Raw genomic sequence first — 22354 nt, 5'->3', positions numbered from 1 at the left:
ATCACACACACTCCAGCTGGAAAAGACGTCACACTGTAGTTAACTATGTGCATTCCACTTTGCCCCTATAAAGCAAGATCCCTATATTTAGTTTGTTAAATCATTGATGAAAGAGAATGGCATCCATGAAGAACTCACCTCAAGGTCTGACATATAGCAAACTTGCATTCTGTGTCATCAAGCATCATCACTGTCATTTTCCTTCCCCGGTGACAGAGACCAAGTGTTTGTTGAGGACCCTTTAAATACAACACATTGAACTGAATGGGAACCTCTGACTCTACATGGTCCTTTCCCTCTAGTTGGGAAGTCTGTCCTAATTATCAGACTGCAGTGTAACTTCAAGAGTCTTTACTCTAGAATGCCTGGCAAAGGCTTTAGGCTTAAACATGGGGCTAGAGGTGAGCTTTGAAAACTCGAAAGCATGGGGTTGTTTGAAAGACAAGAAGACGTGAAGATGAGGAGATGCTAAGCAGATGCCAAGCAAGTGCATAGACCAGGAATGCAGAGTTACCTGCCCAGCACACCCACACCTCAGCCTTTCTGCTGCCCTTACCATGTGTCAGTCACACGGCCTTCCTTGCTTCAGCTCTCTTTGTTGTGAGGAATGAGTAATCTCAAAGAATTATGGGCGTGAAGCCTGTGCTCCATAAGCAGTAATATACTTGTCAGAAATATATGTATTTTCTATTTATTCATTTCTATACAAAGTCTTGACTTGGCACATACTAGTGAAACTTTCAGGGATATGATGGTACATATTTATGACATCCTATGTGAAAGTTCTGGGAGTAATCCCTTCTTCAATACATGCACTGATGGTCTGTTGTATTTTGGGGATGGCTAGCACTAACATGTTAGTCAGTGTCAATACTTGGCTGTTATCAAGAGACTCAGTGTCTCTTATCAAAGAAGTTTCCATACCTGTCTCCTTCCTGCTATGCTTCAAATCACCAGCAGGTGAAGAGCCTTAGCTTCAGGGAGAGTTCATATCATGAAAAGTCACGTGGCAAGTGAACAACAGAGTCCTGGCTCAACCTTGAGACTTCATATTGTGATTCCAAATTTCTTTCCATCTTGAAAAAGTAATATTGTAACCAAATAAACCTATTTTTTCATTCCCAGAAGATAATTTTCCTAGTTTTTGGAACATAGCTATCCTTCCACTATATAAATTTACACATGCAAACAGGAGTTCACCTGATCATGCTCAGCTTGTTCTATGAGACCATTTTTAAAAACTGAATCCAGTTGCATTGCTTTGTCAAGTATTACTCTCATTAAAGCAAATACCAAATTAAAGGGTAATCCTTCCCCAGCCTATGTAACATCCCACTTTCAAAACAAAACAGATCCAAAGAAAAGGGAAACCCCAGGTTCTTGTACTAAGAAACTGCTTAGAGTTCATATTAAGTGATTTTCCAGTCTTTATAATATCTTTTTCTAATCTTTGGGCAGAGAAATGCTTTTCTTATACAACATGAAAACAGGTATGGACAGTGTATAGCAGTGTTCTTATTACAAGCCCAATGGAAAACATCAGAGTATGTATCTTCATTTTGCAAGTTATTGATTCTTAAAGGTGAACTGAGATATCTTGTGCATGCCCCCCACCCCGTCCCAGCTTTGGGGAGCAGAGATGTTGGGAGGAGCAGAGATGTTGGGAGGAGCAGAGGAAGACATCCACTCCATCTCACTTGCAGAGCACATAGGCTCTTACTTCCACACAACCAATAGTTGCCTCAGTTCCTCAGTTTCTTTCTTAAGGGAAATGAATGCTTTGGACCACACAACTACTTTTAGATGCCACAATCAATTCTGCAGTGAAAATGATGTGCAATCAGCTCATGAGGCTCCATGTCAGTTAGGAGCTATGCCAGAAAGTAGACCATTGTTTTTACAGCTATGGAGAACTGAGCAGCACTTGCCTAACCCCGACTTTGTTATCTTGTAAATCTTCCTGTCATTGTCTTTCTTGTTAAATTTTCCACCAAGGCAACAATATGGCCAGATAATAAGTGCAATATATTATTATAGTTTTATTTTTTGTGTTGCTTTGAGACCTAGCCTCGCCATGTGGCCAAAGTGATTGGAAACTTGCTGGCATCAAACTCATGACCCTCCAGCCTCAGACTCAAAGCGCTAAAATTAAAGATGTGCCCTCCCATTCCTGACTTGCATTATTCCTAAGAATTCAATCTGCTAATTTTCCCATATCAGAGTGTTTTAAAAATTAGAGCATTAATTAACAAACTACTTTTCACTGGCATTCAGGAAATTTGGTTTTCCAATGATTTCTGTTCTCAGTACTAATTTTTCTAATTACTCATCTCTGAATAATGCAGCCCCCGTGTTATTGCCCAAGTCTGTCTATCCAATTTGTACATCAAACTAGTTTAGTCCATTTGTAATTTCCTGTCTGTTCAGAGTGTCCATAGTAGATGTCAAAAAGAAAACCAACAAGTACAACCAACAAAGTCCTATTAATACAAATATGTGAGAACTTTTCCGTTACAATTCAAATCTGTTAATACATATTTTTCCCTTTTCCACAGAAAACATGATGGTACAAGTAACAGCAGCACCGCCGGCTCTACCAACAGTCAGGAAGCCAAGGAAGCTTCCTCTTTATATCACCTTCAGAATCCCCTCAAATTTAGGGGCCTAAAATAAGTGGTTAACTTTTTTGCAGTTTAGGCATTAAGGTATTTGTTCATTCAAACTTTTAAAAAAACACTTATCTATCTAGTGATACTCTCTAAATTCGCTCTATAGCTTGATAGTTTGAGCCAGTAGAGTCCTAAGTCTAGAGGAATGACTTCGACAAATCAGAACTCTGCATAGCATATATTGCTATCCAGACTCTTCTAAAGCTTCGGTCTTATTCAGTCTAAGAGGCGTGAGTGAAGAAGGGTGCTACGATACACAAAGGGCACATAAAAATGAAGTATCAGAAGGAAACACACCCACTGCTGTGTCCAGTACAGACTCTAGCTCCTTACTTGGCAGATGTACACTAACAATGACAGGTGTTGTACATCACTGGTAAACAAAACCACTGCTTTATAGTCCTACCTCAGACAGAATGGGAATGTTTGATACAAGGTTTCATTTCTTTTAGTATGTCAAGAAATAAATGTCTGTTTTAGTATATTCCTATTCTCTAAGTCATTTTAATTATCTTAGGTATATTTAAGAGGTTCTAACTTGGAAGTAGAGAATTCCAAGGGAAAACAAAAACTGTTTTAAGAAAGAAAATATTTTCCATTTACCAGCTAGCACTTTCCCATGAGAGTTGAAACAGTGAGGTAATGTTGTCTTACCTTCATTTTTGGAAAAATGATATTTGTCAGAAAACTATTTTCTGGATTTGAATAGCATACACATAACACTACAGTCACTTACTAGCATCTGGCAGGATTTAAAACTTGACTAAAATTATGGGAAAAAAACAACTGAACTAATATACTTATCATGAAGGAATATACTATTAATTTCATTCAAGGAAGTAGGTATTAGGATCAGAATATTCCAATGAAAGTCTGCAAATTTCAATTTCAGGCATGGTATCTTTTATAATTTGCAGAGTGGAAATGACTAATTTGTAAAATTTGACTTCAGGACAGCCAAAGTCTTAGCTGGTTTATTTAACTGAGCTGAAGTAAAGGACAGAGTGATGATGTTTGAGGAAACTGTATGCACTGTTATTCACCTGGACCAGGTGCTGCCCAAAGGCTGTGGAGCAAGAGCTCTGCACTATTGGGAAAACCAAAGGAACACTAAGAAAACAGTAACTTGTTAGAGTAAGCAAGGGAAAGGGGGTAAAATGGATGTGTAAGAACCAAGTATAAGGACGTGTTTGTATGAAAACACCATAATTAAACTCATTCATTTCATGCTAGTTTTAAAAATTAAACAGAAAAAAAAATGAATGAGGGGAGTAGAAGCAAAGAGGAGAATACACATCTAGTAAGATTCTAGAGACGGCATCTGGATGGAACTGAAAGTAATTATGTCCAAAAGGCTAAAGAAACTTTTTCAAGGTAAGATTTATGAGGAAATTTCTGGCTATATAAGTTGGCTTTAGGAAGTTAGTTTGATGTTCACTCTTCACGGAGTTGCAGCAATAAAAGTAGATGAGGTAACTTTCAGGATTACTTTAGCCCAGAAACCACATATTTACAGGCATGTTTTTTCTGTGAATATCATTGAGGGGAACGTTAGCTTCAAAGTTAGGAGAAAAGATAAAAAATAGCTCAAGAACAGGCCACATAGAAACATCAATACTATACAGCACACAAAATAACATCTAACATATGACATGCTTAAGCATGTGCATATTCAATTGCTTGGAGCTTAATGAACACTTGAATTAAATAGGGAAATAATTCATTCTGGAACAGTAGGATACAGAAAAAAAGGTAACAAAAAACAATTGGGTATTGGATCCTCACAAAAGTATCTTTAATTGTCTAGATGGTAATTAAATGTATATACAGAATGAAAGGAGGGAATCAAATATATTTTTTAGTATTTCTTTTTGGCTTTGTTAATTCTCCACAAACTTAGTCTGAAGGATAAAGAGGGAACTTCTCAACCAAAATGACATTAATGAATTCTGTTGAGATTGGGAACTTAATTAGTATCTAAAGTTAGAAAACATTAAAACATGGCCACTCTCTGTATCCAAGTGCAAAGTCCTAGTATTTGGTGAATTTATTAAAAAACAAAAAACAAAAAAACCAGCTAACAGCATGTCCTCTTTTAAAGCAAGCAAAACAATCATAGTCATAGGATAACACCTACTAGAAAGAAATGGTCTTTAATATCATCTTTAACGTGTTAAAAAACACAAGTGGCAATTCAATAAGGATCCTTCCATTATTCTTTACCCAGATTTAAATGCTGTCTTGTAACATACCAGTTACAATCAGTAACTTTCTAGTCACTGGGATTGGAAATTACAGTATTTACTGAGCTAAACTCTTTCAGAAAATAAGGCACACCTACATGATCACAAGTAGTAAACACAATAAAATAACGAACCCCAAACTGAAGGAGGAAATACTCATGCAAAAGTATATACAAAGGCTATGGGTATATGATCCAATGCAGAGAAACAGAATATCAGACCTGTGGCTAGACCATGTTACAGGAAGCTCGTTACTTCTCACAGAAACAACACAGTGGTTTTTCAATTCTATTTTATACAATTTTACATAAATTCAGCAAGTTTATACACATTATTCACATGTGCAACAATAACAATTTGACCATTAAAATTCAGGCAAAGGGCAATTAAGACAGCAATGTGTGGCATATACTAATTATAGAAGATCATTCACCAAGCTTATGTCTGGCAATATTAAATTGATGGCACATTTAAATCTTATAGATAAGTTATCCCTGGTGTTCATAGCCAAAGTGCATTTAAAAAAACTGCTAGAGTTAAACAGGTCACAAATATCAAAATATACAACTGTCATTTGCCTTCCACTTTAGGCTAAACATCTTATGCAAATGCAAGAGTAAAAAAGTAGCCATAAAGAACTCAAAACTATAAAAAATAATCAGAAAGACCTTTTAAGAGGGATGGGAACATAAATTTGGCAGTTTGCTTTTTAATATTACCATAAGGAAACTATTACACTAGCTAATTCCACTTTAAGAGGTAGTTGAACAAAATATTTATTTGTACACTGCACTGAGGTTTTTGTGTTTCCTTCTTCTCTTTCTTCAAAAGGAATACTTCCTGTATCAGCAGCTCTGCCTGCTTTCTATTATAACAATTCTGTACATACAGATTATTGTACACAAGCACAGCACAACTTGATTTTAACTCACATTCCTGTGCTGGGCTTTGAAGCTTGCTAACTAACACCTGATGACAATACATTTTGCATTACAGCCAAGACCTGGGACTCTGTATATGTCAGCTCTAACCCACTGACAATACAACACTACTAGCAAACATCTGAAATATACAGTCAAAAAGGAACTCAGAAGAGGACTTTTTATTTAAATGAGAAAGAATGTTAAATTTTTGTTTCTAATGCATACTAAATACGAATAGTTAAGAACAAAAAGTCATCTGGCTTCCTTTGTGTCGTCAGTATAGTAGCATGTAGTAGGGAAACTCTTTGGGACCTATGACATAAGCTTAGTTGTGGAAAAACAAGAAAACTACCTAAAAGCACAATTGTTTTATGTGTTGCCACTCCCCATTTTTTTGTGACGTGGAGGTGAACAAAGGGCAGTCTTCAATTAAAAGATGAAATGAACAAACATTCTAACCCAGAATTTTCATGAAGCAGTGCTATGCATACTTGCATTTTTAACATACTCAAAGTACTTATATGCAAAAAGCCAGAAGTGGAGGACTATTTGAAAGGATTTACAATTACATAAAATGCATAAATAGCAGTTTATATTATCCAACTGTTATTTTTAATAAAGAGCCACTGTATCACTTCATTACATAGGCTCAAGGATATATATTTATCCAAGTCCTGGGATTTAGTCTCCTTAGTAATTAACTTTGTTTAGTAATTAAAAATACATGTCAGTCTCCTGTTGTTTATATAAGTTGTAAGCATGTCCTAAACATGAAAATCCCGCAAGTGTGTATGAAAAATTCTTTTTTGTAAATAAAGTACTAGCTCTTACCTTTCTCTGCTATTGTTATGAAATGACTGCACTGATTGAATGTGTAACTTTATATTTCTTCAGAAAGGTAACTTAACAACTAGTATGCAGTAAGGTCAGTCTTCAGATGCTCTCCCCATCTCCAGTTTGCAGAACTATGAAGTTAAAGCTCAGTCCCATTAGCAACCGGGTTTCCATTTTCTTCATAATTTAGGAGTTCTGGGGCTATACATACTCTATTCTTGATCTGTAGTGTAATTCTACTGCACTAATTTTGCAAAGTTAAAAGATTTCCCAGTTAACATGAAGTCAATTTCCCACCTCTCCAAGTATTCTTTCCTATTGATTACAAAAAATGTAAAGTAGAATTTTAATATTTTCTTACCACTTTATATTGTCTTCACAGACAGGACAATAGCAGTATTGGTTCCTATCTTTAAAAAGGCTAAACTGCAAGCATGATTACAGTGAAGCTGAGCTACACTAACGAAGACTGAGCCTGTTAAGGAACAGAACATTCATGTAGAAAGCAAACTTCCTGAAGATGCTGGAAGGACAAAGTAAGGCTGTAGTGTGAACTAACTTCAGAAGACTTTCCACCAGCAAAAAACAAGACCAGGCCACCACACAGTTCTATTACTCACCCTCCAGCTCAGGGTGGGAAGTTTTATACAATATTTTAGGAGACAGTGCATGGGTGTCTAAAATAAGACAAGAAATACAAATTAACTCTAGTTTTAGCAATATAACCCCAGAAGTACCATAAAGTAAACCATTTAGTTTTACATAGGAGTTCATCAAATCCACTTGAGAATTTAATCAATACTGCCAAAACAAAAACCATGCTTGACTTCATGGTTAGCACATCATTTTAGCATAAACTGCATTTAGGACACTCAAGTAATCAGTGTATAACATAACAACATTATTGGTCACAGACCTGTACAACAGAGAGTGTTACACTCCTGTGCATGACTCCACCAACAGAACAAATAATCACTGTTATTGTGCAACAGAAACCATAACAAATGGTAACAACCACCCATACATTTTGTACATATTATTTGAGAGGATGAAACTAAGGAATTGTATTCATCATTTGTGAATAATTAAATTATATTTAAAAAAATACATTGCTATTTTCCATCCAAAGATTATTTACATTTCATTGTCTAATTCTGACCTTGGCATGAAAGCTGTTTTAGGGATTAAATGGAGAAAAGTAATCAAAACTGAACCCAAGTCTCACAAAAATAGAAGAGTTTTACTTGACACTGGTAACATTCCAAAATATACGAATTCCAATTTGGCCTAGTATGCAACCAGAGTCCAAATCAAATTTATTAGACATTTAATGTTAGTGTGACAGTACTCTGCAATTGTGTTAAACCGTTATCCTTGCAAATCGTTGAAACATGCATCACAGACACGAACAGGCTTCTTCGAAGAAGGAGTTAAGGCATTTTTGGCTGAACACTCAGCGCAGAAGATATTTCCACACTGTCGGCAGTGATGCTGTTAAGATAAAAATTAAACAGTTTCAAGCACAAAAGTCATAGCAAGAAAGAGCATTATAAAATGACGTGACAGTTTACAAACCACACTGTTTAAACGTGCTAACTGATTTCAGTATGTGAATTTATACCTATGTAATTTAACACTTTAAATTGAGCGATCACTATGGTAACATTTTAGGTAGCCTTTGCTAGAATTCCCTAAAGAACTGTGGGAAACCCTTCTCTTAAAGTGTTAAAGCACTCCTATCGAATGAAAAACTATTCCTAGTCACCAGAAGTCTCAGGAACTCTATCTTCACTTGGATTTTAAACATAACAGGTTTATTTATAATACATTTCATTAAATTTCTCTGCTTTTGCTTCTTTTAAAAGAACTCAAACATTCTGGGCAGTGACAATGCACCAAGGCTACACAGAGAAACCCTGTCTCAAAAAAAAAAACAAAAAACAAAAGAAGAACTTAAACATAACTGAAACACATAGGTTTAATATCTACCCACTGCTTCAGTAAACAACTGTTACAGAGAATGACCAATAGAAAAAAGTGGCTAAATTTAAAACTAAAATTCAAGCATGTATGATAACCAGGTACTAGCAAACATTAACTGATGTTTAAAACATGTCACTAAGAAAAGGAATTATAATGGTTATCTAAATTAATCTGTTATTGATAAAAACATGGGAGTCAGTAGGGTATGAACCTAGTAGATCCAAAAAGTGATGGAGAAGAGCCCAGCCGACCCTCTCTGCTTTTCCAAGATCCAAAAAGGCCGTAAGAACTCCTAAGCCCCTCCTCCTTCCTCCCTGAGTTCCTCTCTCCCCATCTGAGAGAGGGGAGAACCAAAAGCTCTATGGTTTATTCTGATCAGCTAAGTGTGGACTCTGTCCACTGAATCAATTTCAATTTATCGACAGATTTGGGAGCAGAGCAAACAGATCTCCCACAACAAGGCATCTACAAATGTAGCTCTATAAAGAAATGACTCACCCGTCTCACTGTGACTGAAAAGCACTTCCCACAGGCCATACAGTTCTGCACTTCGTTGTCTTCTGCCCACTTTCTGTTCAATGCTTGTGTGTGTTTTATCTGTTTTTAAAAAGTTTTTACACATTAAAATATATAACATTTCACAGAATGATGAATTGGTTAGTTCTAATTTGTTGCCAGAGATTTAAAAAGTTTTAACTTAATGCCATATGAAACAAAATTTTAAAAGTCAAATACTTTATTCAATTTCCATTTGTCAGACTAGCTACATTCATAAATCTGAATGACAAAGTAAAATTAATAAATTCTTATTCTTTGGAGGCACTGACAAAGACAAAACTCTGGCAATTTTGAAACTCTGTTAATTTCACATTCATTGTATTGCAACGATCAATTTCTCCTATAATTGTGAGAGAAACCTTAATGATCTTATTTTCTGTTTGCTTTTGCTTTGTTTTTTTTTTATTTTTTTTTCTTCTTCCTTGAGACAAGGTCATGGTACAGTCCAGGCTGACTTCCAACTTGAAGTGATCTCCCTACCTCTTCGTTCTTAGTGTTAGGATTAAAGGTCTGCACCACCACGGCTGCTTGAGATCACTTCTTTAGATACTTACCAACCTACTTAATAATTTGTATTCCTGAATTTTCTAATTTCTTTCTCTGTGACAATCCATGAATAATGTCACTCTCAAGTGAGAGGTATCTGAAACAGCTAACTTTTTATCTTTCAAAAAATTACCCATAAAATCTATAAAAATCTCTTGATTTTCTGTGTGGTATATTGTTCTGGAGATTGAACTCGTGTCCTTGCAGATGACAGGCAAATTCTCTACCACTTGAGCTACATTCTCAACCCTGAAGGCTGTTTTCTAACGGGAGGAGAAGAAAGTAGCCCACACCACCAGGTGTCTTACCTGCAGGGACTGGTTTTCTCTGCCCAGCTCCTGTACAGCCGCAGTTGTGTTATCCAGCTTCCTTTGCAACTCTAGAACTTTGGTCTGAAGCTTTTCTATTTCACCTTCTCCTTTAAGACATCTTATGGAATAGATTGCAAAGAGATCATCAATATTTAAGAAACCATTAAGGACCTTTCTGGAATAGAGGTAACGGACTACTTTGGTAATTTTAAATACAATACATTAATTTCAGCTATTTCTTTTAGAATCTGATTTATTTATTTTATTTTTGGTAATGGCTGCTTACATACCTGCAGAGGTTACACACTTTTCTCCATTCTTTGTCTAATGGGAAAATGTGGCATATGGCAATCTATTACTTATAATAATTTAAATATTTTTCCAAGACAGGGTTTCTCTGTGTAGCTCTGGCTGTCCTGGAATTCACTCTGCAGACCAGTTTGGCCTCCAACTCAGAAATCCACCAGCATCTGCCTTCTGAGTGCTGGCATTAAAAGTGTGCACCAGCCACCACAGCCAGCAGGTACAAACTAATTTTTATCAGACGTCAATCACCTTTCTAGAAGTGCTCTTCTTTCGTCTTGATTATTCTGAACCGTTGCTTCTAAGACAGCAATTTCACCCCGTAAGTCATCTGTTTGCTTCTCAAGCTCACTAACTCTCCGTTGACTAGACTGCCACTCCTTTTTCACAGTACCCAAGTTTTCATTTAATGTTGTGACCTGCATGGTAAGCTTAGCCTCGTTTTCTTCATGCTTCTTCATTCCTGCTTCCTTTTCTTTTATTTCAGAATGCTGAGGAGAAAAAGGGGTAAGAGGGAAGTTATTACATAAGCAGTTACTGAAACTAAAATACCCAAGATATAAATCATATTTCATCATACATTAAAATCCTGATTCAGCAAATATGTGTAGTTGAAATAGGTTTGCTCAAATGTCATAATACAGTAATGGGAATCAGCAAGGCTCTCAGCAGACAAGACAAAGGGACACAATTTGAGAGTGCAATCCACCAGAACAAGGGAACATGCACATGCTAAGAGAAAGCAGAGATCCTGTCGACAAAGCTACAGTCTTCGGCCTCAACACATCCTCTGTCTCATCAAGCCACCAAAACTGTAACACAAACCCTCCAGATAGACTAAGACATTTGACAGAGTTATCTGGTGAGATTTGGTCCAATAAAGTCCAATAAAGCCAGATGCTTCCTATGAGGTTAACACAATACAGGGAAGGAAAAGCAGACTTCAGTCATAGTAATTCTAACCTAAAGTTTCTGCTCCCAGTTTTCAACATTCACTTTGACCAAACGAACGTGTCACTCACGCGCCTCTCCATGTCTATAGCTGTGTGTTTGCTTATTTGTTTCTACACTAAAGTTGCTTCACTATTATATCTAATTGGATTTTCACCTATCTAACCTAAAAGGTGATACAGAATAAAACATTTCCAATTACACCAGCTATTTAAAGAAGTTTAGTGTCTTTTCTAATTTTAGTATAACAACCATTTCAATCATAGTCTGTAGTTAGGGAATCTCTCTGGACTGAATCAAAGCTCTACTTTAAAGCACATTTCCTGCTATGAAGTTGGTTCACTGACCAGCTTCGCTTCCTTCTCAGAAAACTCCTCCTTCCGCATCTCGTCCTCCTTTTTCGCTTGCTCTTGTAACAGGCGCTGACTTTCCTTCTCCTGCTCCAGAGCTGCCTTCAGCAAGTCCACTTTGCCTTGAAGTTCTAATTTCTGCTGAATCAAAAGTTGTTTGGCATCCTTGAGGTTTGCTACTTCCTGTTGAAAAAGCCAGAAACAAATCATACCTACGCACAGGCTAAGTTTCTGTTAACTCAACACAAGCTAAAATCATTTGGGGAAAAGAATCTCAATTGAGAAAACGCCACACCCAGATGGCCCAAGGGAAACCTGGGAGGTATTTTCTTGATTGATGTGGGTGGGTCCAGCTGACTGTGGTACCACCCTTGGATGCTATAAGAAAGCAGGTTAGCAAGTAGCTAAACAGCACTGCTCCATGGCTTCTGCTTCAGTTCCTGTCACCAGGTTCCTGCCTCAACTTCCTGCCCTAATTTCCCTCAGTAATGGAGTGTGACTTTAGGATTACAAAATGAAATAAACCCTTTCCTCCCCAAGTTGCTTTTGGTCATGATGTTTCATCACAATGACAGGAAGCATACTAAGACAACTTTTAATCAATATGTCAAATGACAGATGAAATGTATACAACTTTTCACAACACCAGATACAAGTCTTTAAGTTCAATATGTCAAACCAAGGATTTAAAGTGCAAGATTATTTACTTACTGCTCACTAGTATTCGGGTGTTACTTTACATGCATACGTTTTAATTTCATTATCTGAAAAAGATCTCTATACCTTTCTTTCAGTTTACTCATTTAATGTGTTTATTAGGTCATCATTTAGTCATCAAACATAGTATTACATTCTGAGTAGCACTGATTTAGATATGCTCTATGAGTTACAAAATCACACACATACTAGAAGAAGAGAACTTAAAGGAGAGTCCCTGAAAGAACATCCGAGCTTTCTCACAAAACTGCATCACACTTTACAAAGTAAATGGTAGAGAGTTTCTACAACTGGCACACTATGTAATACTTCTAAGGGAAAATGCTAAAACCATAAGATTACTAAAGGATTTTAAAGAAGAAAAATAATTGAAAAAACAGGTTCCCTTAAATGTATAAAGCCTTACATGCTTATAAATTATAAACATAATTTTCCAGATCAGTGTCCCACTTCATCATTTCAAATCCAAACTTATCCTGTAGCTGCTTTGCTTTATTCAGTAATCAGAGAATAAAAGTAGTTTCAATAGGATATGGATATCATGCAATAAAGAACTCTGGCCATAGTATTTGCCAAAAACAATAAAATAATTTGTCTAACACATAGTGGGTTCTTTCTCAATCTCTATAATTTAATATACTTAGAGGTAAATGTAAAGTCAAATGTGCAACATACACAAGAGCAAAAGCTATTTTAACCCACCTTTATGCTTTCTTGTTTGTGGGACTTGAGTTCTTCGTTGAGTTTAATGATTTCTTTTTCTTGTCTACACTTAATTTCCTCCGTCTCTGCCAATTTAGACTTTTCATTTACTAGTTCTTTTTCCTTCATTGACTGTAGAGAAATTATAAATAAATTTAAAGCATCCATTTTCTTGAAAATCAGTATGCTAAAATGTTGCTGTTTATGACCTGGCTTGCAACCCTCTACTGACGTTAACTAGAGCAGAATGTGCATTTCCCCTTCCTATTAACTTGATAATGTCACTACTGAGATGAAAGAGTTACAGTAACAACTGTAAAGTGAATGGAACCTAAGCAGAATAAGGCTACAATGAACTACAGCAATACTACTCATTTTTACAACTTCTATTACCATCACTGTTTTTATGTAAGGGTCTCTTGGGTAGATTTCTCAATCTATAGTTTATAAATAAATAAAAAATAATTTAAAAAGTTAAACATTTTCTAGGGATAGAGTTAACATTAAAACAAGTTATGTTTGAGCTAAACTCCTTGCAGTTAAGCACCAATTAAATACTGCCTGTCAGAACGGTCTAAACTTGAGACATAAATCATGAATATTGTCCCTGCTTCACAATCCCCACTCCTAAAAACACTCACAATTTTTATAATTCAAGGGAAATTTTCAATTGGAAATATACCAAAAAATTTATGGTGCAAAAAACATGTTTATAAAACCTCAAAAAGCCGAAAGAAACCTGGGTAGACCACAAGGAGTGATGAGATGAAGCACTTCCTAGCACAGAACCTCCACAACTACATACCCTCACATATTCTCAGACCCTCTGGGAGCTATCAAGTTGGGTAGGGGTCGACCAGTTGCTCTTCAAGACTTGCGTAAGTCTAGAGTTGAGGAGGTTACCTTTTCTCTCTGCACATCCTGCAGCGCTTTACTCTGCTCCTTTAGCAGCTGCTCTTTCTTTGCAGAGTCTTGCTCCAAAGTAGCTTTGGCAGACTGCAGTTCTTGAATTGATTTATTTTGGTTTCCAATTTGATTTCTGTTTGAAATCAAGTCTTCTTGTGCCAGTGAGAGCTTCTCTTCTACAGACTTATAAAAAGTTACCTCAAATTAATATGATTAGTAGATTTCAACAAGCATAACAGTTAATAAAGGCATAATAGCAAACAGCACACAATCACAAGTCAATGAGGATGACATGTTGTGGACATCTTTGTTAGAAGATCTGTCATGTGAACAGTGAAGTGGGTAGTTACACAAGCCTACAATAGCAGCCTACTCCATACCTGGGCTATGTGGAATAGCCTAACGCTCTCAGGTCACAAACCTTCATAGTAGATCAAAGTAGTAAATTAGGGTGAATATTTAGGTACCTAAACTTAGATAAATATAGAAATAATCCAGGCAATAGGACTTTTTAAAAAGCCCCATTAGGATCTTAAAAGACCAAAGCTGCTGGGCCTGGTGTTGCACATCTTTGATCCCAGCATTCTTGAGCCAGAGGATTGTGGCTTTCTGTGAGTTGGATGTCAACTTGGTCTACATAGAACATTCCAGGCCAGTAAAGCCACTTAGGGAGACCTTGCATCAGGAGAGATAATGGAAGAAGGGGAGAGCGAAGGGGGAGAGAGAGAGGGAGAAAGGGAGAGAAGGTGGAAGGAAGAGAGGGAGTGGGAGGGAGAGAGAGAAGAAGAGAGAAGAGGAAAGAGAGTGAGAGAGGGGGGAAATAGGGACGGAGGGAGAGAGAGAAGGGGGAATGGAGAGATGCAGGAAGGCAAAGCTGAAGGTTTATTCTGGAACCCCTAGAAATAATCTAAACTCATTACTGAATACTTGTAGTAAGAAGGAATATCAGTAAGTAGCAACCATATTAAATATATTCCAGAGAAAATATATGGTTGGAAAAAAGACCATTGGAGGCATGAAAGAAAACAATTTCAAAAGAAATACAGTTGAAAGCCAGGCAGTGGTGGCTCACACCTTTAATCCCAGCACTTGGGAGGCAGAGGCAGGTGGATCTCTGTGAGTTTGAAGCCAGCCTAATCTACAGAGCTAGGTCCACAGGACTGTTACACAGAGAAAACTTGTCTCAAAAAACCAAAAAAAGAAAGACAGACAGATGGAGAGAGAGAGAGAGAGAGAAAGAGAGAGAGAGAGAGAGAGAGAGAGAGAGAGAGAGAGAGAGAGAGAGAGAGAAAAGAAATACAGTTGAATGCAATATATGTCCACACACACATTTTCCAGGATCTACGATACCCTCCCAGACCTGGTAAACAAGACAGAGTTTTGTCATAGGGGGATATTTCACAGTTGTCAATCTGATCAACAAATTTAGCCTTAAATTTAAAGCCATATTCTGACCAGCCAAGGGCCCATGCCTGAGCTTCCCGTCTGAGTAGTATAACAAGTGATGTAGTTAATGCCATAGTTACTGACTGCTCTAAGTCCCTCAAGTCTCAAGTGGTCATGAATTTTGTCGTGTTAATAGATTTTGAATCACTATGGAAACTAACCTTTGAGTATATTGTGAAGGGTTTCTAGATTAGGTTAATTCAGGCAGAGAGACTTACCCTAAATGTGGGCAGTAACATTCCGTGGGTTGGGGTCCTGAACTGAATGACAAGGGCAAAAGAAAGGGTCTGGGCAGTAGCACTCATGTCTCTCCACACATAAAGAGACCTGCTGCCTGAGCCCCTAGGTCCAGGACTTCCCATCATGGTGGACACTGTTGTCTACCGTGGGTTAAAATAAACCCTCCCTTCTTCAAGTTGCTTTTGTCACAACAATGAGGAAATTAGCCATTCAGGAGCGAGGTCAGTTTTTATCAGAGTTACTGACCGCTCTGAGGCTCATATGTTTTGAGAAGCTGAGGTGGAAGAAAGCTAAAGTGCCTGTTAGATTACATTCAGGAGTAGCTATGGCCCTAGGAAAGGGGAACTGTCACCCTGGGCTACTTTCGCCAGGAATCTGTAGGGAGTGAGGACTAGCTAACACTTCACCAGACCTGACAGAAGCACCTGTTCTCACTAGAGAAACACTTCTCTTGAAAAGGAGGCTAGGACTGCACATCACATATGTTAACAACATGTAAGTGAAGCTGGGCATGGATGTCGATAACCTCAGTGCCTGGGAGGCTGTGGCAAAAGGATTGCACATGAGTTTTCGTGCAGCCTAGAAAACATTGTGAAATGCTGACTCAAACATACATAACTAAACAAATGAATAAATAAGTAAATAAGATCTAATTTGAAGATTATGCTTGCTTCTGAGAAAGGAAGGTTACTTCTTACCAGTAACTCAGTTCAGAATTTTTTCAGATATAAATCTCAATTTTTAATAATAGTCAGTAGAAGTCTAAACCTTTTCTGACTTACTTTGTCAGGTAATGCCCAGAGTCATCATAGTTTTTTTTTTAAATATTAAAACAGCTGATCATTAACTGAGTACCTGCATAAAATGGTCCTTAACACAGAAGAGCAGCATGTAAAGCAGGAACTCAACAGGGAAGTTGGGCAAATGTTCACCACCAGATACATGGTGGAAAACAACAGTATGAGACCCTAATAAAGTAAGACGTGTATGTGGTAACTGTCCTAGATGCCATCAAGGGAAGATTAGTTTTTAAAGGAATAAAATTTCCTGTGTAGATTACTTGTCTGACATGCACAGGACCATGAGTTTGATCTCAGCACTGACATAAACAAATGACTTTCAAAGCCTACTGTATAAATCTACTGCAACTATAATTGGGTAACAGATTCTGGTCCAACAGGCTTGCTAAAGCCTACAAAGCAGTAGTGTCCCTATGAAATTCTGTGAGAATGTCAAAATGTCCACGAACCCTTCCAAGTGTCATTAGCCTCTAAAAACTTAAACTTATGAAACCCATTAATCAGTTCTTTGAATTCAAGGTGAAAGGCTGCGTCATGAAGTCTTTTTGAAGGTGCCAAAGGCTACTGCTCTACCCAGTGCTCCCACAGAGCACTGCCATGCATGTCTCACTTTCTCAGCACTGCTTCCCTTGGAATCTTCCTCCTGGCTCATTTCTTTGTTCTTTAACTGTCTTTAATCTAGCTATAGCCATGGCAATAGGCAAATCACTGAGTATATCAACTACCAACCCTGACAGAGTTCCAGTAGGGGAAAAATATAGTCCTTTGTAGTTTCCATTGTTTATTAAGCAAGCTTTTTCACACTTTTTTCAAATAAAACCTTTACAGTGTCAGTTTTTACTTTTTCTGATATCTGATAAAATGGCATAAGAGAAAGTACTGGGATGAGAAGAGTTAGGTTTAATAATGTATAGCCCTAAAATTTTCACTTTACCTGGACATAAATTTATAAGTGAATCCTATTTCTATTCTTTCTAGACAAATAGCACACACAGATTGTAGACAACAGAAATACCCAATGAGCAAAGTATTTCCTAAGTGATCCAGCAGATGGGGCTAACAACACAGATCAGGCCAGGCTTATTCAACCCTACTGCTGTCTGAGTACACTGTCAGCCTGATGTATACACTGACACCAGGTACAACAGGATACCTTCCCACAGTTAAGTGTCCTGTTATAGAATATTCTCATTGTTCTCCTTCTCTTATATGTGACATCAGCTCATGGAAGCAAAAGGACAGTAATGGCCAACAACATCTCTCTTCTTGGTCTACAAATACTTGTGCTTCCTTAGGAATTTTTTCTTTAAAAATGGTGGTAAAAGAAGAGGCTGTGAGTAAAACAAGCAGCCCCAACCATGGGTCTGTTCTGCTGCAACACTGGATCTGTCTCACCTGCAAAAGGAGCCTTTATATTAAACCCAAATTTCCCCACAAGTTTTTCAACATGTTGTAAAATAAACGATGATCAGTTCTAGTTTTTCTTTCTTGAGAGATTTATTTTTATTTTTCATGTATATGTATGTTTGTCTATATGTATGTGTATGCATCAAATATGTGCAGTGCCCACAGAGGTCAGAGAAAGCATCAGATTCCCTAGAACTGGAGTGACAGGCATGTGAGCTGTCAATGTGGGTGTGCTGGGAATCGAACTCAGATCCTCTGGAAAAACAGTACATATTCTTAACCACTGAGCCATCTCTCCAGCACCTTTGCCTTTTCTTGTGGGGCTGGAGAGTTAACCAACCTCCTTTTCCCCCCTTCCTCCACTATCACTGTGAAAATTTTTTCTTAATTTTTCTTTTCTGTGTCAAGTCCTTCTGGCTGATCCCTTGCCCTCCACTGGGCCTGCTATGAGCTCTGCCCTTTATCCCTTCCATTCTCTTAACTCTAATCCTAGTCTTGTGTGTGTGTGTGTGTGTGTGTGTGTGTGTGCTTACACAAGTTAATGGGCATCACAAGCATGCAAGAAGCATGAAGAAGGCACCAGACTCTCTGGAGGAGAGAAAATTCTTAACTGAGTTCCCTACTAAGTGATCCAAGCATCTTTAAAATTGTTCCAGGTCAGGTTCCTTAAAACAGCATGTTTTTCATTTTCCCCTCTGCTTGACTCTTTCTCTTTTTAAGACCCAAATATAAAATCCTTTTTTTTTTTTTTTTTTTTGTTTTTTCGAGACAGGGTTTCTCTGTTGCTTTGGAGTCTGTCCTGGAACTAGCTCTTGTAGACCAGGCTGGTCTTGAACTCACAAAGATCTGCCTGCCTCTGCCTCCCAAGTGCTGGGCTTAAAGGCATGCACCACCAATGCCCGGCTAAAATTCTTTTTTTTTTTTTTTTTTTTTTTTTTTTTGCTAAGCATTTAATATATTTTACAACTTGAATCCTAATTTTTTTTTTTTTTTTTTGAGACAGGGTTTCTCTGGCTCTGTCTGTTTCTCTAGCTCTGTAGACCAGGCTGGCCTCAAACTCTCAGATTCCTTGCTTCTGCCTCCTGGGTGCTAAGATTAAAAGGGTGCAGTACCACCCACCTAAATCCTACTTTTAAAACCTAAATTCCAAACATAAACCATCATTCCCAATTTTCTCTGCTCATTTCCTCTGTAGCACTAGATGAGCCTTGTCAAGACTGAATTTCCAAATTCTACCTATAGTTCAGGACCTGCTCACATGTCTAAATGGCCTAGCTTTCCTCATAAATACATCCCCACAGGAGCCCATGAATAAAATATAAACTATATAATGTTTGGTGATTCTCAACAAAAATTTACAGTAATGCACTTTACACAAAACCCCCAAATATAGGAATGAGCATATTTTATCATGACAGAAAACAAAAAGGACTCGAGACAGGGATAGAACAGAGACAGGGACTAAGGAGAGAGGCAGGGGTGTTGGCTGAGTGCCATATGTGTGCAAGAGCACACTATTAGCTTTCTTTAGGGAAGTAATATGCCACTGTTGTATAAAACTTGCTTACCTTTTAATTTACACCCTTCATTTTAATAAATGAGATCCTTTATTTAACCATATAGTATTATTAATTAAGGCTATATTTAGCTGGCCTAATTATAATCATTAGACATTCCTGTAAGCTTAGTAAGTTGACAAATACATAACACTAAAATCCAGTTTTCCTTGAAAACAGTAAAACCACTTGCATTTTTCATAACTGGTTTAATAACAAGCCAATCTTTGAAGTTATTTTAAAATAAAGGCTTCAAAATCCTTAGAAAAGCTAGTAGTGTAATAACATATGCCCAAAATATTTCACTATAACTCATTTTAAAATGAATTTCTCTTTATATTTTTATTTATGTATACCATGACTTGTCAAAACAATCTAAGTTCTAAAAGAGAACATCAAAGTAATAAATAATTTAACAGAAAAATATAATACTTCACAAATATCAACTTCCCTTGCCCATTAGACAAGGGAAGTGTTTAATGGGCATCTACAGACAGTCTGCTGGGCTTCTTCACACCACAGTCTCCCCATACCTTGAGGTCTTGTCTTGTGGCTACAAGTTCAGACTCTTTGCCGTAGAGGTCAGACTGAAGCTGTTTCAGGCTTGCCTGGCATTTGTCATAGGTGCTTTGTAACGTTGACAGTTTTTCTCTCTCTGCTGCACATTCCTGGGCTGCTTGAGATAACTGCTGCTGCAGTTTATTCTCCAGCTCTGTCTGAAACATGCAGTAGTTGTTTAAAGGAGAATGTAAATGAAAAGCCAGTCAACCTCTATGAAAGGCCTCACCCTCCCTGGGGAGCTGAAAGAGTGTGGAATAGGTAGGGTATTAGCTGGGGGGGAGGGAGCAGGGGAGGAAGGGAGGCAGAGGGAACTGGGATTGACATGTAAAATAATCTTGTTTCTAATTTAAATAAAAAATGGAGAGAGAGAGAGAAAGGAAAGCCAGTCAAATATAAAACAAAAGTTTGGTTGTATGAAAACTAAAATTTCAGGAAACCAACTAAACTACATTTATGTCCTAAAGTTGTATTTTAATAAAGAGTGACGTACTTAAATTTATAATGTCAAACAATTACAAAACCAGCTATTCCCAATTTAAAATGCAAAAGCAACCAAAGGAAATGAGAGACCTTCCACTAGTATATAGTGGGTACTGGATCTCAGGGACCAGTAACAACAATGGTGTGACGAAGGCACAGTGCTAGATTTCTTGCATGACATTTTGAGGCTGAACCAAGAAGAATTTCTGCATAAAAGAAATTAAAAAGCCATTACTGAGCCATGAACCGAGCATGTGGTTTCTACTCTTGAAAACTCAAGAGGAATTCTTGGAACTTCTGTAAGTCATCATTATTAATAACAAGACAGAAAATGAAAATGTCACATAAGTTCAAACTATTCTAAAACCAACTGTGGTGGTTTGAAAGAAAATGGCCCCCAGAGAGAATGGCACTATTAGGAGATGTGGCCTTGTTGGAGCAGGTGTGGCATTGCAGAAGGAAGTGTCACTGTGGGAGTGGGCTTTGAGGTCTCCTTTGCTCAAGCTATACCTAGTAAGACAGTTCACTTTCTGTTGTCTGTGGATCAAGATAAAGGCCTCTCAGCTCCTTCTCTAGCACCATGTCTGCCTGCATGCTACCATGCTCCACCATGATGATAATGGACTGAACCTCTGAACTGTAAGACACCCCAATTAAATGTTTTCCTTTATAAGAGTTGCTTGGCCATAGTGTCTCTTCACAGCAATAGAAACCCTAATTAAGACACAAACTTATCTTTAACAGTATTTAGGAGATCTATAAATCCATCTCAAAAATCAATCACAACAAAGTAAAACTTATAAAGCTCTCATTTTAATATTATCTTAACTTCTATTTTTTTTCTATAAAAAGTCAACAATTTTTATCAATACCTTTTGTGAAAGAGCATTTTTTACTTCTCCTTGAAGTGCTTCAATTTGCTTTTTCCTCTGCTCAGTCAACTGCTTTAGCTGATTTATGTTGCCCTGGAGCTGTTGCTCTTCCTTTTCCTTTTGTTTTAATGTATCTTGAGCCCTTGTGACTTCTGCCTTGAGTGAACTGAGTTCCTCCTTCAACTGTTGAGAAGTCTAAAAGAAATGGAAACACATTTTCTGACTCTCTGCTACAAGTAACACGCTACTTTTGTCAGATATTACTGAACCTGTTGGTCACCTTCTAAATGCAACTTAATTCATAGACAATGATATGAAAACTGTGTAGCAAGCAGTCCAGAAATATCTCTGTCACAATATTGTCATTATCAGATACTATGTTTGTCTGTGTGGTACTTAGTTCTTGTCAACTTGAGCTAAGCTGGAGTTGTCTGGGAAGAAGAGCTGCAGAGGAGGAACTGAGTACAGACTGCCCTGTGGGCAAGCCTGTGGCATCTTCCTGATTGAGGATTGATGTGAGTGGGCCCAGTCCACGGTGGGTGCTACCACCACTGGACAGGTAGTCCTTGGTATACGAAAAGCTAGCTGACCAAACTTTGGGGAACAAACTAGGAAAGAACCTTTCTCCACAGTCTCTGCTTGAGTTCCTGCCTTGACTTCCCTCTAGGATTGCTCTGATGGGGATATGTAAGCCAAATGAATCTTTCCCAACTCTGTGTTTGCTCAGTGTTTGTTCACAGCAATAAAAAAGAAAATTAGGGCCATCTATGAAATAAGTCATGTTTAAGAAGCTATTATTTTATCAACTATAACATTTTTTAACCCTATCTAATTAAAGTTTTCATGGTTAGTTGATTCTATTTTCTCCTTTTCTTCCTTTACTTGGCCTTTACATTTTAAATGAGTTTAAATATATCAGCTATTATGTTTTAGAGAAATAAAACATTCCCTTGATTCCATATCAGGATGAAAACAACTAGAAAATACAAAGGCCTG

The 22354-nt window shown here is 37.5% G+C and overlaps 1 protein-coding gene across 4 annotated transcripts in view; it reads right to left on the bottom strand.

Moving 5' to 3' along the window:
• Positions 1–4685: 4685 nt before the first annotated feature.
• The window catches only part of LOC100758601 (early endosome antigen 1), a 90915-nt gene continuing 73246 nt past the window's right edge, over positions 4686–22354 (bottom strand). For all 4 annotated transcript variants that reach the window (XM_027394125.2, XM_035450476.1, XM_035450477.1 and 1 more), the window contains 9 exons: positions 21359–21553; positions 19979–20161; positions 13994–14179; positions 13091–13222; positions 11669–11854; positions 10623–10861; positions 10065–10185; positions 9151–9249; positions 4686–8160 (listed from right to left, as the gene is read on the bottom strand). In XM_027394125.2, the coding sequence (XP_027249926.1) occupies positions 8038–8160; positions 9151–9249; positions 10065–10185; positions 10623–10861; positions 11669–11854; positions 13091–13222; positions 13994–14179; positions 19979–20161; positions 21359–21553 (1464 nt within the window). In that variant the 3' untranslated portion in view covers positions 4686–8037. The remainder of the gene's footprint in view (positions 8161–9150; positions 9250–10064; positions 10186–10622; positions 10862–11668; positions 11855–13090; positions 13223–13993; positions 14180–19978; positions 20162–21358; positions 21554–22354) is intronic.

This window comes from Cricetulus griseus, assembly GCF_003668045.3.
Source record: "Cricetulus griseus strain 17A/GY chromosome 1 unlocalized genomic scaffold, alternate assembly CriGri-PICRH-1.0 chr1_0, whole genome shotgun sequence".
NCBI classification, from domain to species: Eukaryota; Metazoa; Chordata; class Mammalia; order Rodentia; family Cricetidae; genus Cricetulus; species Cricetulus griseus.
This window is presented reverse-complemented; position numbering and strand designations above follow the sequence as displayed.